We start from the raw sequence: 15,271 nt of genomic DNA on the forward strand, positions 1-15,271 counted from the left end.
ATTACTGAGGCAATAAATCACATCATTACAAATAATGAAATAACCCGCATTACATTCCACCATTTATACACATTTAGATCCAGGGAGCGACCAACAAGCACCACGGGAGTAGATGATAAATGGGGTTTCTGAGACACCCATTCAAATGAATGGGGGGAAAGGGAAAAAAACTTTCTGACCCAAGCCCCAAACGCTCAAAATAGGAGACTCATTTTCTCCCCACCTATCGCCTTCCCTCCCATACAAGCAAATGTAAAATTGAGACTATGAAAGATTGAGACTTGGTGATTAAAGCACTTCTTCCCTTTCATATTTTCATTCCACTCAAAGAGCGAACCAACGAATATTTGTCCATGTTGTACTTTAGGGAATAACTTAATTTTCTTATAACATTCATTTCCATCAAGTATATTCACTTTATCTCTTCAAGCACAAAAGAAAGGGAAGTTCAGTATCATTCAAATATCAAGTATGTCATTCAAATATCCTCAGGCATAAATTCGGTATTAATTCACCGTGATTTGATTGATGGTGCTTATAATGATGGAATAAGAACAAATACACTATTTTCATCCAGTGCATACTCAACCCCAATTGGTTATAAATTCAACATGGAACCCAAAAATCTAGTTTATCTCCCTGTGTCAGGAAAAAACATATACAGAGTAAAGTTTAGGATAACCGACCAAGATAATCGCACGATTTTTTTTAATGGAGAAATTATATCCATCAGAATTAACCTACGTGAAGTTTTCCAATAAATAAATACGATGGTTATTGTGAGGAAACACGAGTTGGGAAAATATAAAATAATTACAGGGGATGGGATGTTACTTACCCCATACTACAAGAGTGAAGGTATGTATCTTGGTCGAGGATACTATAAACCGAAGAGACAAAGGGGTATAGGACATCAATTTAGAAAAAAAGGAGATGGGATAATTGATACTCTAATAAGGTATAGGTTCAACTATTCTTCAACATAAAGATCAAATTTGTTCAACTGCTTCTGCTGTGGGAGATGTAGCAGGTGCTATAAAGAATATAAAAGATGCCCAAAAGGAATCTCATAAATTACAAGCAATAAAAGAAATTAAGAAAGGCAAAACTCAGTTGTCTCCCCAAGAACGACAGAAAATAATTCAAATACTTGGGTCAGTGTTTCAAAAGTTTTAACATCTTTTTTCCTCAATAAATACAAGTGTGGAAACAATTGATACTATCTATGATTTGGATGATACCATTGTCATCTCAAACTCTATGAAAAAAGAAGACTACTTCAAGGTAAATGCAATAACTGGAATACAAATGGAACAAAAAGTTTTGAAATAAATAATCAACAAACTTATTTGAATCTAGCCGAAAGTTTCTTGTTGTGTAAATTTACATTCACTAAGGCTGCGAATATCATAAATGCTACACTCGTAAATGATTTCTTCTGGGAAATGTTTGATTGTGTTCATTTGTATATTGGTTGAAGCGGTTGATTATGTCTTTGATATTTCACAAGAAGTTGAAGCAGTTGATTATGTCTCTGCTACATCTGAAATGATGAAATTTACACTATATTCATTCAGTGATAGAATGGGAAAGGGGGCTGTCGAAGGTTTTATTCCTGATATGGCAATGGGAATAAACACAGACCCGGGATATAGTCAAAGAAAAGGAATGTATAATGATGATACAAAAGCAGGTAATAGTTTTACTGTGGCAGTTCTTCTTACAGGTATATTTGGATTTTGTGATCATGATAAAGTTCTGTATGGTCTGAAAATTAGATTTCAACTGCAAAGGATTGATATTGACAATAGATTGCTTTTTGGTGTGGCTAATGCTTTTGCTGATCAGAATGAATTTCTAATTGATGAAATTAGTTGGTATATTTGTGAATATACTCCTAATCTTAAAACAGAAGAGATGTTGAATAGAAGACTAAACTCAAAGAAACCACTCAATATATCATACCTTAAAAGAAGATGCCAACACGTTAAACTGAACCAAACCACTTACACGTGGAATTTGGGTGTTCTGAAAGGAAAGCCACGATATCTGTGGCTCATTTTTTAAAAACCAGATGGTGATACTGCTACTGATAAGAATAATGTGTTGAGTGATAATGCTAAGGTGAATCAACTTCGCATTTCTCAAGATGGAACATTTTATCCACGAGATAGATTGGAAATTAATTGGGAAAAAAACTGATTATGGTGAAGCATACAAGTCTTACCAAAAGGTGTGTGAAAGCAATGGAAATAAAGAACCCATTTTGGATATGACAGCATTTAAAAGTCTGTATACAATCTATGTGATTGACCTGAGTGCTCAAAAGGAAACTATAAAGTCTAATCAAGTGTATACTTCCCTATACATTGAAAGAGAAGAGAGTGAAGAAGTTGAAACATATTGTTTGCTTTTGGAAGAAACAGAATTACAGATTAATACAGATAATGGTGTTATGATTAGTCTCACATAATTTTTTTGATAAATAAATGAGTAGTAAAGTGCCAACTGGGGTATATGTTAATCAAATCAATCTTCATAAACTATCATCTTGTATTCAAAATCAAAAGCCTTGTATGATTAACGTTAATACAATTCAGAGAAAAGGAGCAGTAAGAATTGATGTTTTGCTCACAAGAGAACAGATGAAAATCTTGAACGAAACTGGCTCACTTCAAATTAAAATGTCAAAACCAATGTTGAAGAAATATTCAATAAGAGAGAGGAGTGGAGGATTTCTCCCATTTCTAATTCCTTTAATTGCTGGTTTTAGTGCGGCTGGAGCATTGATAGGTGGTATTTCAGCAGCGTTGAAAACTGCCAATGACAGAAAGGCTCAACTCCGGGCTCAAAAAGAGTTGGAAAGACATAACAAAGAGTTGGAGAAACAAATTAGTGGAAGTGGTGTAATTGTAAATTTTGCTGAAAAACTTGAAAGTTTGCCTGATAAAGTGAGATTGTTAGTTGGAGATATGCTTTCTGCTTTTGCACAAGCAGGTGTAAAATTAACTAAAAGGGGTAATGGATTATATCTTTTTAATAAATAAATGAGCATTGATGAATGGTTTAAAGAATTTGGAAAGAATACAACATCAAATTTAGGACTTGTCAAGTATTGTAAGAAATTAAAAATTCATAATGTGGTTATTTGTATGAGAGATGAATTAACAAACGCGTCTAAACATACAAAGAATATCATAATGAACTTAGAAGATAATAATGGGTACAGTTCTCATTGGGTTTGTATTTTTAATCGTGAAGACAAATATTATTTTGATAGTTATGGTCTTCCACCACCTGTTGAAGTAATAAAATTCTTGCAGAATGGTGCTAATCAAACATTTCAAGTTCAATAATTAAATTCCAAGTGTTGTGGTCAATTATGTCTGTATGTGTTATTTCAATTCAACAAAAATAAATTTTTTAATGGCATTATTTTTCATCTAATATAAATGACATGTTGGAAAAGATGGTTCTATCTTTGGTGTATCTCAAGAACTGGATATTGATTTATCAAATTATTACACAAAGGCACAGGCTGAACGACAGAAATATAGTATAGCAAAAAATATTAATATGAAAAATGTTTATAAATTAATAAATTATCCAAACCCAATTGACGTGAATGACTTGGTGAGATTAAGTGATTTATCTCAATATATATCCTTCAATAAAACGGCACGTTTTGTTAAACAAGTACAATTTACAACCACAACACCTGATTCAACAAACCATCCACCTTTTCTTATTAAATTCAATTATCTGCTTAGTATTGAATTTTATAAAGAAGGAAGAATAGTTAATATGAGAATAGAGAAATGCAGGTATAATATGTGATTTAGGATATAATTGGTCTTTTTCATTCAACCTAGAAGACCTACACCATTTTTATCAGTCTCGTAAAGAAGAATATTATCCTCTTGGTAAGAATCAGGAGATATGTGGAAGCACAATTAGCAAACAACAAATACACGATTTCAGGAATAGGAAATTATATTATGATGGTGAAGCAATAGTTTATATGACAAAGAAGAAGGAAATTGGATAATTATACAAAGTCAAGGAATGCAAACTGATTTAACAACAGGAAGATGGGGGTGGTAGTACATGTCATCATATTAATGTCATATATTTCTGATACATAAATGACAGCAAGAAGGCTTCAAGAAAATTATAATTTTTGCATTCAAGGATACCTACAAGAAAAGGGTGTTGGATTTTACATCCCTTATGAATTGGAACATACACACGGACATTTTTCAATTAAGAACTGGCCTTATACTGATGTTAAAAAACCCACAAATAGAGATTTGATTAAAATATTAAATAAAAATGAACTTCTAAAGGTGATGAAATAGAAAACTCTTTTAGACATCATCAACAAATCTTATTGGTTTCCTATTATGAGAAAAATAATTGTGGATTCAAGAGTATCGCAGAATCCAGATGAATATCTTCTTCTTCTTCTTTCGGCTGCTCCCTTTAGGGGTCGACACAGCGGATCATCCGTATGATCCGCATTGTGATTTGGCACATGTTTTACGCCGGATGCCCTTCCTGACGCAACCCTGGTCGCCTCTTACGACACAGGGATATGGTACACCTATTTTAACCGGGGTATACACCAGCCCAGTACACTGGTACTCATTTCGCCGACCTCGGAAGGATGACAGGCTGAGTCAACCCCCTGGTGTATTAATTCAGTGGCCCAATGGGGCTTGAACTCAGGACCTTTTGGATCCCAAGCCGCTGCCCTAACCACTGCACCAATACCAGGCTATAGAATCCAGATGAATATATATATATATATATATATATATATATATATATATATATATATATGATATTCTATGGGGTGAAAGTGGTTCAAGGACAGTAAGGAATGAGGAAGGAGTTGAAGAAACTGAGACAAGAGAGAAGGAGGAGAGGGAGAAGGAGGAGAGGGAGAAGAGAGAAGGAGGAGAGAGAGAAGGAGGAGAATGAGGAGAGGGAGAAGAGAGAGAGAGAGGGAGAAGAGAGAGAGAGAGAGAGTGAAAGAGAGAGAGAGAGAGAGAGAGAGAGAGAGAGAGAGAGAGAGAGAGAGAGAGAGAGAGAGAAAGAGAGAGAGAGAGAGAGAGAGAGAGAGAGAGAGAGAGAGAGAGAGAGAGGAGAGGGAGGAAAGAGAGAATAAATAAATATAAAAATATGGAAACCAGTGAGATTATAAAAAGATCAAAGGTATTACAGAAAATAAATAAATCTCAACGCACTGAGGAGGAAAACAAAGAATTGGCAAGTCTATTGGAAATATATGCGTCAAGACTATTAACATCGGTTTCAGGGAGAAGATTTAAATGAGAAAGTGGAGATAAAGAAGAGAAAGAAGGAAAATATTATATTGTTATGGTTGTGGAAATTCACAGAACACCATTCAGGTACCCCAGAGGTCAGTTATGTCGATAAGTGTGTGTCCAGGTTAGATTTCCCCACCGATGTATAACAGGAATTATTCGTGTGCCGGGCTGTAAACCCTTGAGGTAGCGTTATTCTTTTTCTATCTTTATTTTAAAACAAAGAACATCTCCTCACCATCATCTCCACAAAAAACAACATCTCAACAAACAAACATCTCCTCACCAGCATCTCCACAACATCGCCATCTTTTCACCAGCAACGGCATCCCCAACAAACAACATCTCCACGGACGAACACGATGGCACCCTCGACGGCGGCAAAGTGATTTCAAACACGGTGGCGTTGTGAAAGTGATCTCAAACACGGCTGCGTTGTGAAAGTGATCTCAACCACAGCCGCGTCTGACGACACGATCGGATCAAAATAGCAAAAGGGGCAGAGCCAGCCGGGGGTGCAGGGTCGAAGGTGAAAAAGCAAGCACCCCCCCACCCCGAACCCGATAAAAGGCCGAGCTGAAACGCCAAGAAGGCAGTGGAGTTGGGGAGGAGAGTGTTGGAGTCCGGAGAGAGTGGAGTTGGTGGAGGCAGTCGAGTTGCAGCGGGAAAGAAGTCACCAGCCAGAGAGAAGTCGCCAGCCAGCTACTTAACGGTCTGGGCGATCGAGCCCCGAGTCGGTCGAGCGATGCTGAGGAGTGAGCGGGCTCTTAAAGAGCATCAACTCGTAAAGAGCAAGGCTCATTCGCTCCTCTGAAGCGTCGTCGGCCAGGCCCGATCGACCAGACCGCGCTGCTCGGCCCGGGACCAACCAAGCCGCCGTTACCACAGCTGCCGCTTTGACCACAGGGACATACGGAGGGTTGCCGACAAAAAGACCATCGAGTCGCCTCAAGGGTGACGGAGGTAACCTGCACCGCCTCGCAGAGCTCCTTCGGTCATCCCAGCTCCGAGGAACATTAAAGGCTTACGAGCCCAGTTCTACCTTTTCTTTTCTGGGGTTTTTGCATGGAAGTCTGTGGCGCCTTGTCCACCAAGTAGAATTGTTCTAAGTGCATGTACGTAATACATAGATATCGGCTGTAGGTTTTTTTACTCATGTCTTGTCCCCCATCCCACCATTCATTGCATTGCTTGCATGCTTACGTGTAAAATAAATACCCCCATTGTTTGAATGTCACCTGCTCATTGCGTCCCTTTCCTCCATTGAACTGCCATAATTGCGTTCGGAATAAATAGCTGGCTGATTAAGAGCCGATAGGACGTACATCTGGTCCGATGGGGCTTGGCGATATAAAACCGCTCGGCAATCGCAAACGGAATGAGCTGCTTAAAGCGGCTCGTTTTCGTGCAGGCTCCAGTGAGGTGTAAATCCCCGGCATTTCTGTCTGCGCAAATAATTAGGTACATCGACAATTTGGCGATCAACCCTGTAGCGCGGACAGAAGAGTTGGCTGATTTATGGTGTGGTTAACAACACCCGTAGCTGGGTTTCCGCGTTGATCCGAAAGCTGCGACTGGATTTCCACGTTCGGTGGGCGCGCACGGCCACAATCGGGATAAAGGCGGCTGTCCGCATGCCGGAGTGGCGAGAATCCATAACAATATTATTGATGATGTTGGTGTAATTGACTTTGATGAAAGTTTTACATTTTTTTCTTCAATAAATGGAGGAGAGAGTGAAGACATTTCTAAGGATTCTTTATGTTTTAAAAATTAAGATTCAAATGTGCATGTTGGAAACAAAAAAGGTTTTTGCACTCTGTAGGAATTTTCACATAAATAAATGAGTTATTGTCTAAAATGTAAAAAGAAAACCAAGAGTAAAAATATCTCGTATGTTAAAAGTAAAAATAATAGGGTTATACAAAAAGGTGCATGTTCGGTGTGTGGCTCAAATCGAGTGAATTCATCACCAAACACAAACGAGGGGGAGATATACAAAAGCTTTTATCAGGAAGTAAATTTTCAACAACTGGAATACCAGGGGAATTACAACTACCAGGGTATTCCTTCTGTGGTCCAGGAACAAACTTGAATAAAAGATTAGATGAGGCTGACAATCCTAAACCCTGGAGCAAACCTATCAATGGGGTTGATGAAGTGTGCATGAGGCACGATATTGATTATGGAAATAGCACAACGTTGGAAGAAAAGCATGAAGCCGATAGAGAAATGTTGTATAATTTGTCTCTGATACAAAATCCAACTTTGAAAGAAAAAGTTGATAGGTTCATCGTGAAGAAGATGATCAGTGCTAAATTGAAACTTGGGCTTGGAAATTCAAAAAACTTATAGGCTCTTATGATGTCATTAAGATTGAAGAGCAATTGGCTGATGAATTACATAAACCAATAATCACAAAGTTTCCTAGAAGGAAGGTTTATTCCAAGGATGTTGATTATATCTGGTCCACTGATTTAATTGAACTCAATAATGATAAGGGGTACACGTATGCTTTAACCGTTATTGATTTGAGGAGTAGATATGCGTGGGATGTCCCTTTGAAAAACAAAACAGGTAATACTCTTATGTTAGTTTTCCAACAGATATTCAATAAAAGCAAGAGAAAAACCTAAAAAAATTGTGGACTAACAGAGTTCTACAACAAAACATTTATGAATTTTCTTTAAAATAACATTACATTATACAGCATCTTGAATGAAGGAAAAGCTGTTGGTATTGAGCATTTTAATTGCACTTTAGACTATATAATTGCACGAGAGACTATATAAAAAATTCACTCAACTTGGTTCTCAACAATGGTTATCTTTAATTCAGGACATTGTAGATAAGTACAACGACACGATTCATACCTCAACGAAAACCAAGCCATCAGAAACATTTACAAAATTAAAATATAAAAAAGAGATTAATGTCAGAAAACCTAAGTTCAAAGTTGGTGATATAGTCAGAATATACAGGTGGAAATCTCATTTTGAAAAAGGTTATACCAAGCTATGGGCAAATGAACGTTTTAAAATTGTTGATGTCGTCGGTACAGTTCCTTGGACTTACAAATTATGTGAATTTAAGTGGGAAGAGATTTTAGGTTCATTTTATTCACAGGAATTACAAAAGACAGAGATAAATTGAATTTTTTTGACTCCACCCCTTTTTAACTCCACCCCTTTTTGACTCCGCCCACACAATCCCCACCCACGCAAACCCCACCCACCAAAGCCACATCCACACAAGCCCCACCCACGCAAGCCACATCCACATAATCCACATCCACACAAGCCCCACCCACGCAAGCCACATCCACTTAATCCACATCCACACAATCCCCACCCATGCAAACCCCACCCACAAAATCCACATCCACACAAGCCCCACCCACGCAAGCCACATCCACATAAGCCACATCCATGCAAACCCCCCTCACGCAAACCCCACCCACGCAAACCCCTCACAAAAGCCACATACACATCCATCATATCCACATAATTAGTGATTAGTTTATTAGTTCCCACACAAATGTTTATTTAATTTAAAAAATTGCTCCACCCATCCAAGCCACATCCACACAAGCTCCACCCCCCTGTGCACCCCCACCTTTGACCCACCACCCCTCTCATCCCACCCCCCCCCCACTCTTCCCCACATACACACATATGGGAAGGGGAGGGGAGAGGGATGAGGGGGGTGGTGGGTCATTGGGGGAGCACACCTATCCCCCCCCTTTACATCTCCTTTATTCTTTCCTTGTTATTAAAAATCAGATAATTATAAGGAAAGCATTTATAATTAAACAAAAGTAATAACATTGAACAAAATCTTCTTTCGCAGCAGTCTGATGGTTTGTTTTGGTTTTGAAACTCGGTCAACATATTCTGTTCAAAACAAAGAGTGAAGAACAATTAGGGTATATAAAGATGATTATATTATGATATTAATAAAATAATAAATATAACATTTACCTCCAGAAGATAGTGTCATGTCAGATTCCTCCAGAAGATTAAGGTGTGTGTTTGGTTCATCCACACAAGTGTTTAAACTGAAAAATAAAATAAAATAATAATAATGATAATGAGTCAAAGACAGAGACAGACACACACACACACACACACACACACACACACACACACACACACACACACACACACACACACACACACACACACACACACACACACACACACACACACACACACACACACACACACACACACACACACACACACACACACACACACACACACACACAGGCAGAGATAAAGACAGAGGGAGAGAGACAAAGACATAAAGACACACAGAGAGACAGAGGGATAATTTCTCACCTTTGACTCGACTCATTCAAGGTCAGAGGACGTGAGAGAACTTCTTTCCAGCCAACAAAAATGACATTCAATTCTTTTCTGAACAATCGAATGTCTTCAAGGAAGTCATTCATTTTTAGCCACTCATCGTGTAATTCAAAGGCCTCCTGTTCTCGATCAGTTATCAACGATGTTCTTATTGGGGACAACCTGTTAGAAAAAGACAGATTAATTATTGGTTGTATCGTAATTTAATTCTGTATAAAACAACAAATAATGAATTGGGTTAATGATCTCACCTGTCATCTTGTGAAAACGATTGATCTGCAAGGTTGTAGTAATAATCTGAACACTCCATATTCTAAATAAAACACACTCGGCACACAAGTTGGTTTAAATAGGCAACTTGATGACGTCAATGAAATGTGAAAACAATGAGATTTTTCAGGGCATGTCCCACATAGGAAATGACTTCGGAATTTTTTGGGCTTAGCTTGGTTTGGGCGAGGCACCTTGGCTGACTCCAGACTGATTCATTTTAACACGAAAATGAAACAGCGTGCTTTGAATGATTTTGAGAAAACTTACGTTTAAAAGCTGTTTTTGTTTGCTTTTAGCTAAACTTTATTCTGTTAGTGTTCTGATGATTTAAGATATAACCACGAGAGACATGGGCACAGAATACTTCTTCATTTTCACAACACGAATGTGCTCTTAAAGGCACTTCCCCATTATACAGAACCGAAGGAGGGATAGTGAACTTCCCTTTATTTTGTGCTTGAAGAGATAAAGTGAATATACTTGATGGAAATGAATGTTATAAGAAAATTAAGTTATTCCCTAAAGTACAACATGGACAAATATTCATTGGTTCACTCTTTGAGTGGAATGAAAATATGAAAGGGAAGAAGTGCTTCAATCATAAGTCTCAATCTTTCATAGTATCAATTTTACATTTGCTTGTCTGGGAGGGAAGGGGATAGGTGGGGAGAAATGAGTCTCCTATTTTGAGCTTTTGGGGCTTGGATCAGAAAGTTTTTCCCTTTTCCCACATTCATTTGAATGGGCGTCCCAGAAACCCCATTTATCATCTACTCACAGGTGTGCAGACCGATACAAAGACGAACATTCAGAATGATGGCAGAACTAATACATGTACAAAGACTCAAAGCACTTACATGGGAGTAATTCTAATACTTCGTCGAACGATACTCTGAAACAATGTGCATGAATCAAAATAGAACAACCCGAGCACCTACTTGTTCTGTAACTCGATGAGACTTTCCTCTGCTTGCTGTAAACTCTCCAGCTCCAGCTCCATCCGCCGCACATGCCTTCGCCAGCGTTTGCTCTGAAGAAAAGCAACCCAGCCGGCACCGAGCCCTGCCACTACAGCCGCGACCAGGATGGCATCCTTTACCGGGCTGTGTGTAGCTAGGGGTCATGGGATCGCGTGTGTGCAGCTCAGTGTCATGGGATGTGATCCTAATATCGTACCCAAGTCCTATTATATGGCACCTATGGGTATATTTAGTTGGTACAATCAAATATCAACCTATCAGTGCCACACTATGATTATATTGCACTGCAAAGAAAAAAAACTTGTTTTGCATCAGTTCGTGTAAAATTAACGGATTTCATGAATAAAATGTAAAACTTCTCAAGGAGTTAATGGGGCACACTACATTCACCAACAGCTACATTCAACAACTTGCTGTGTGCATGAAGCCCATCAAAGCAAGCTGAAGAAGGCAATCAATGGATTTGAGCCCGTTGCCTTCTCCAAGACACCATTAACGAACAAAAATAAAACAAGGGAGACATGAATGTGGAGAAAACAGACGAAGGCCCAACAAAGGAGCATCCAGATCCAATCCCATACTCAGCATGTCCTGAACAGATGAGAGCTTTTACACTATCCGCTACAGGTAGTCATACTTCATTGGGTCAATTCGTTCTCATTTAATTCAAGCCTGATTGAGTGAGGACAACCAACCCCAACACTCCATCCAAAACTATACTATAGGGTCTATGGGGTTCAAATCCTAAAGATTCCCGTAAGCCAAAAATAATTGCAACGAGGAGGGTTCCCATCTCCGACGGGTTCGCAGATGTCTCACTTCAAATCAGCAATTTTTTGGAGTGTGTATTGGGAGAAATGGGAATCCCACGGAAAGTGATGATGTGACTTTGACACGTGGTACATGTTTACCTTATAGACAATGGCGATCTGCTCAGAAGAAGAACCAATAAATTGGCAAATATGGTATGCTGCCATTTCATGTCAGATAGTTTTGTAAACGGTATCATGCACAGCTTCAACATTTTGTCATCAACACGAGGTCGATGTAAGTGTTCGTAAAGGTTAAGATACCCTGATTACTTCCGCAAAATCACGTGAACGCCACAACTCGGTACTACACCGTTGATCCAACGGCTTCACATGCAGTGTGGTTTCATTCATTCTTATTCAACATCTGACACTTCTGAACACAAAACTGACATCATTGCCATGGAACTCACACCAGCACCTCACATTTATGACTGATATGTCCCACTTCATAGTTCCATACCAAACTTAAATCCCCTGGTCTATTTGTATAACATTCTTCACTCGGTGCTAGTGCGTTGCCTAAACCTCTACAACCAGTTCAGCTCTCACACAACTCCAAAAAGTGAGCTCACCAGGTGGAGGTCCAAACAAAACCACATCCAATGCCTTCAGTTGCAGCTTATGCCTGTGTGATCGATCTGTGATGTGCAGCAGTCCGGCCAGCAACGTTTGATTTGAGGCAGCCAACCTGTGGTTTCAGGAAAAGAGCTGAGTGAGTTTTTTTCCATTTATACACAAGGAAATTAGATACAGGAGGAGGCCATTCGGCCCATCATGCATGCGCCACATCAACATCACACCAATTTATCAACACCAGATCAAAATAAGAAAAATGCAGTTTTTAAAAAAGTGTTTTTTGTAGTTTTTGTTGCATTTTTTGCCATTTTCTTTCCAGTGGAGGGGGCATGGATGAAGATGGTCTTGAGTAAAAAAAAAAAACACATCAACAACCACACAACACCCCTTGACGACATCCCCACCAACACTCCGTACACATGCACACAATCGCCCATCAATGCTCAAGCTACCTTATAGTCCTGCCAACATCCCTCTAGATACCCCTCTATCTCCATAACTTCCAGGTACCTATCGAATTACAATTTAAACTCATCCACTGTTTCTGCTGCCACTACCTTTCCAGGGAGACTATTCCATGCATTAACTACTCTTAGAGTGAAGGACCCCTGCTTTAGTACCATCTTAACCTCTCCTTTACTCTCAGGCTATGGCCCCTGGTCCGATCACTGTCTACTCTGCTGAATAATTCATCTGCACTTGTTTTGTATTTGGACTTATTTTATACCCTTCATTATCTTAAACATCTCTATCATATCACCTCGTAACTGCCTCCTTTCTAGAGTATAAAGCCCTGTCTCCTTCAGCCACTCCACATGGCTGAGTCGAACTCGGCTCAGAATTATTATGACGTCATATTTTCCCATTAAGAATAGCACTCAGCGTCTCAGTGACACCACCATGTTTGAAGCTTTCAAGATTATAAATACAATTGATTTTATTTTTATTTTTAAAAATGTCTCCTTAAAATCGCAGTAGTGTTCTTCAGGAAATGAGTTCGAGAATGTAACCAACAACCATTCCTTTCACACTACGAGGCGCATCGGGCTGCCGAGACAGTTTCGTTTGTCAAAGGAGTCCAGTCCTGGATGGGTCACCACTCCGACACAGGATACTCGAATGGCTTATTACAGTTTGGGAATGTGCTGTGATACAATTATTATTAACTCGCGTGAAGTCAATGGCGTGCCATCGCAAATCTCCACGCTCTCCACCTTAAGCAAAGCTGAAAGATGGCAAAAGGTTCCACCAGGAATGAGGCAATGTCAAATTTAGTTTAAAATGTTTTTTGTGTTTTGACCCCTGTGACCCTAACTCCCCATCGCCAGGGGCATGAACACGAGGTTGAGTAATAATAATTAAAAAAATTGTCGCATATTCATGCGTCCCCCAATGTTTATTGCATATACAAAGTTTCATTGATGAATGTATAAAAATGTGCCTGCAATTGCATTTTGTGGTATTTGACCTTTTCACCTTGGCCCAGAGGGTGTGAACAAAATGATACTGCTGTTGCACCTTCTTGCCATGTGGTGATCATAACTGCACAGTTTGGTGAATTTCTGCCCAACCGTTTAGGAGAACATAGCGTGATGGATGGACAGACGGACAGACATTGCTGATTACAATATCCCCAAGTTTTTTTTCAAAAAGCGTGGGGATAATCATATGATGTTATCATAGAGCAAGTACAACGGTGCAGGGTGGAGGTGATGGTGATGATGATGTTTGGGGGGGTTTGGGTCATTGTGTTGACGGTCCATGCTAATTAGGTGAACAAACGTGGAAAACAGTTTGCCAACCCGCGATTATTCGAGCACATCGACCGCAATCCGCAGACCTTGCCTTTTTGATTGATTCTGTGACGCATCAAAAACACCTGAGTGAAATCAACCACTACAGGATAAGTGGTGAAACTTTGAAATGGACAGATACCTGGCTAACCAAGAGAAGTCCACGTGTTGTTGTTGATGGAGAAACATCCCAACCAATACAAGTTACATCAGGTGTCTGCCAGGGGACCGTTCTCGGCCCCCTTATATTTCTGATGTTCATCAGTGACGTCGAGGAGAGAATTAGTCAAGGTACCAAGATAAAGCTCTTTTCGATGACGACTGCCTTTTGTACCACCCCATCCGTGGGCAGGAAGATCAACTGCAGTTGCAGAAAGATGTAGACGCATTGAGGGGTTGGTCGCACAGATGGCAAATGACTTTCAACACGTCAAAGTGTCACACAATGCATGCAACAAGATGCACACAACCTCGATGTTTCACATGCAAGATGAGGGTAAACCTTACATCCATTCAGCAGAGCCATTACCTTGGTCTCAATCTGCCAAGCAACATGACATGGAATCATCATGTGAACCATGTTGTGAAACATGGAAACAAAATCTTTGGATCCGTAAGGAGAAACCCAACCAAATGTGACAAAAAAAGTTAACATACCTGTGTGCAAGGCATCGATATGCTCCGAATTTGAATACGCGGCATCAGTTTTGGATCTCCACCAAGCTTATCTTGTAAATAAACTGGAAATGGTAAAGGACGTTCAGCATGGTTTATCTCTAATGACTATACCAGAACCTCCAGAGTTACGTCAATGTTGAACTCCTTGGAGTGGCTTTCATTGCAACATTGATGACGGCCAAGTAGGATCGTATTGTTCTATTGCTATTGATATACCACTATAAATGGTATGGGGAGCATGTGCCAGAACAGCGCGTCGCTGCGTCCAAACCACTATATAGTTGCTATTGATATACCACGATATGTCAACCAAGCAGTCCGCTCCAGGTGAGGAAACACCAACCGCTTTGCACCTCTCCAGTGTCACACAAAGACATACCTTAATAGTTACATACCTAATACAAGAAACTGGAATACCCTTCCCCCCCCCCCCCCCAGAAACAACAAATCAAACCAACTCAT

The 15,271-nt window shown here is 39.6% G+C and overlaps 2 protein-coding genes across 5 annotated transcripts in view; both read right to left on the minus strand.

The window, feature by feature from the left end:
- LOC147015083 (stromal interaction molecule 2-like) overlaps nucleotides 1–15,271 on the minus strand; it is a 106,748-nt gene that overhangs the window by 38,485 nt on the left and 52,992 nt on the right. For all 4 annotated transcript variants that reach the window (XM_085849488.1, XM_085849485.1, XM_085849486.1 and 1 more), the window contains 2 exons: nucleotides 12,335–12,450; nucleotides 10,909–11,083 (listed from right to left, as the gene is read on the minus strand). In XM_085849488.1, coding sequence (XP_085705614.1) covers nucleotides 10,909–11,083; nucleotides 12,335–12,450 — 291 coding nt within the window. The remainder of the gene's footprint in view (nucleotides 1–10,908; nucleotides 11,084–12,334; nucleotides 12,451–15,271) is intronic.
- LOC147015084 (uncharacterized) lies at nucleotides 9,072–10,902 on the minus strand. The gene is made up of 4 exons (XM_085849493.1): nucleotides 9,949–10,902; nucleotides 9,671–9,859; nucleotides 9,311–9,387; nucleotides 9,072–9,223 (listed from the first exon to the last, which is right to left on the minus strand). The coding sequence occupies exons 1-4, from the start codon at nucleotides 10,005–10,007 to the stop codon at nucleotides 9,138–9,140; spliced, it is 411 nt and encodes a 136-aa protein (XP_085705619.1). The 5' UTR covers nucleotides 10,008–10,902; the 3' UTR covers nucleotides 9,072–9,137.

The sequence above is a fragment of the Eptatretus burgeri genome, chromosome 12 (genome assembly GCF_056783735.1).
Source record: "Eptatretus burgeri isolate ZD-2024b chromosome 12, Ebu_testis_v1, whole genome shotgun sequence".
NCBI classification, from domain to species: Eukaryota; Metazoa; Chordata; class Myxini; order Myxiniformes; family Myxinidae; genus Eptatretus; species Eptatretus burgeri.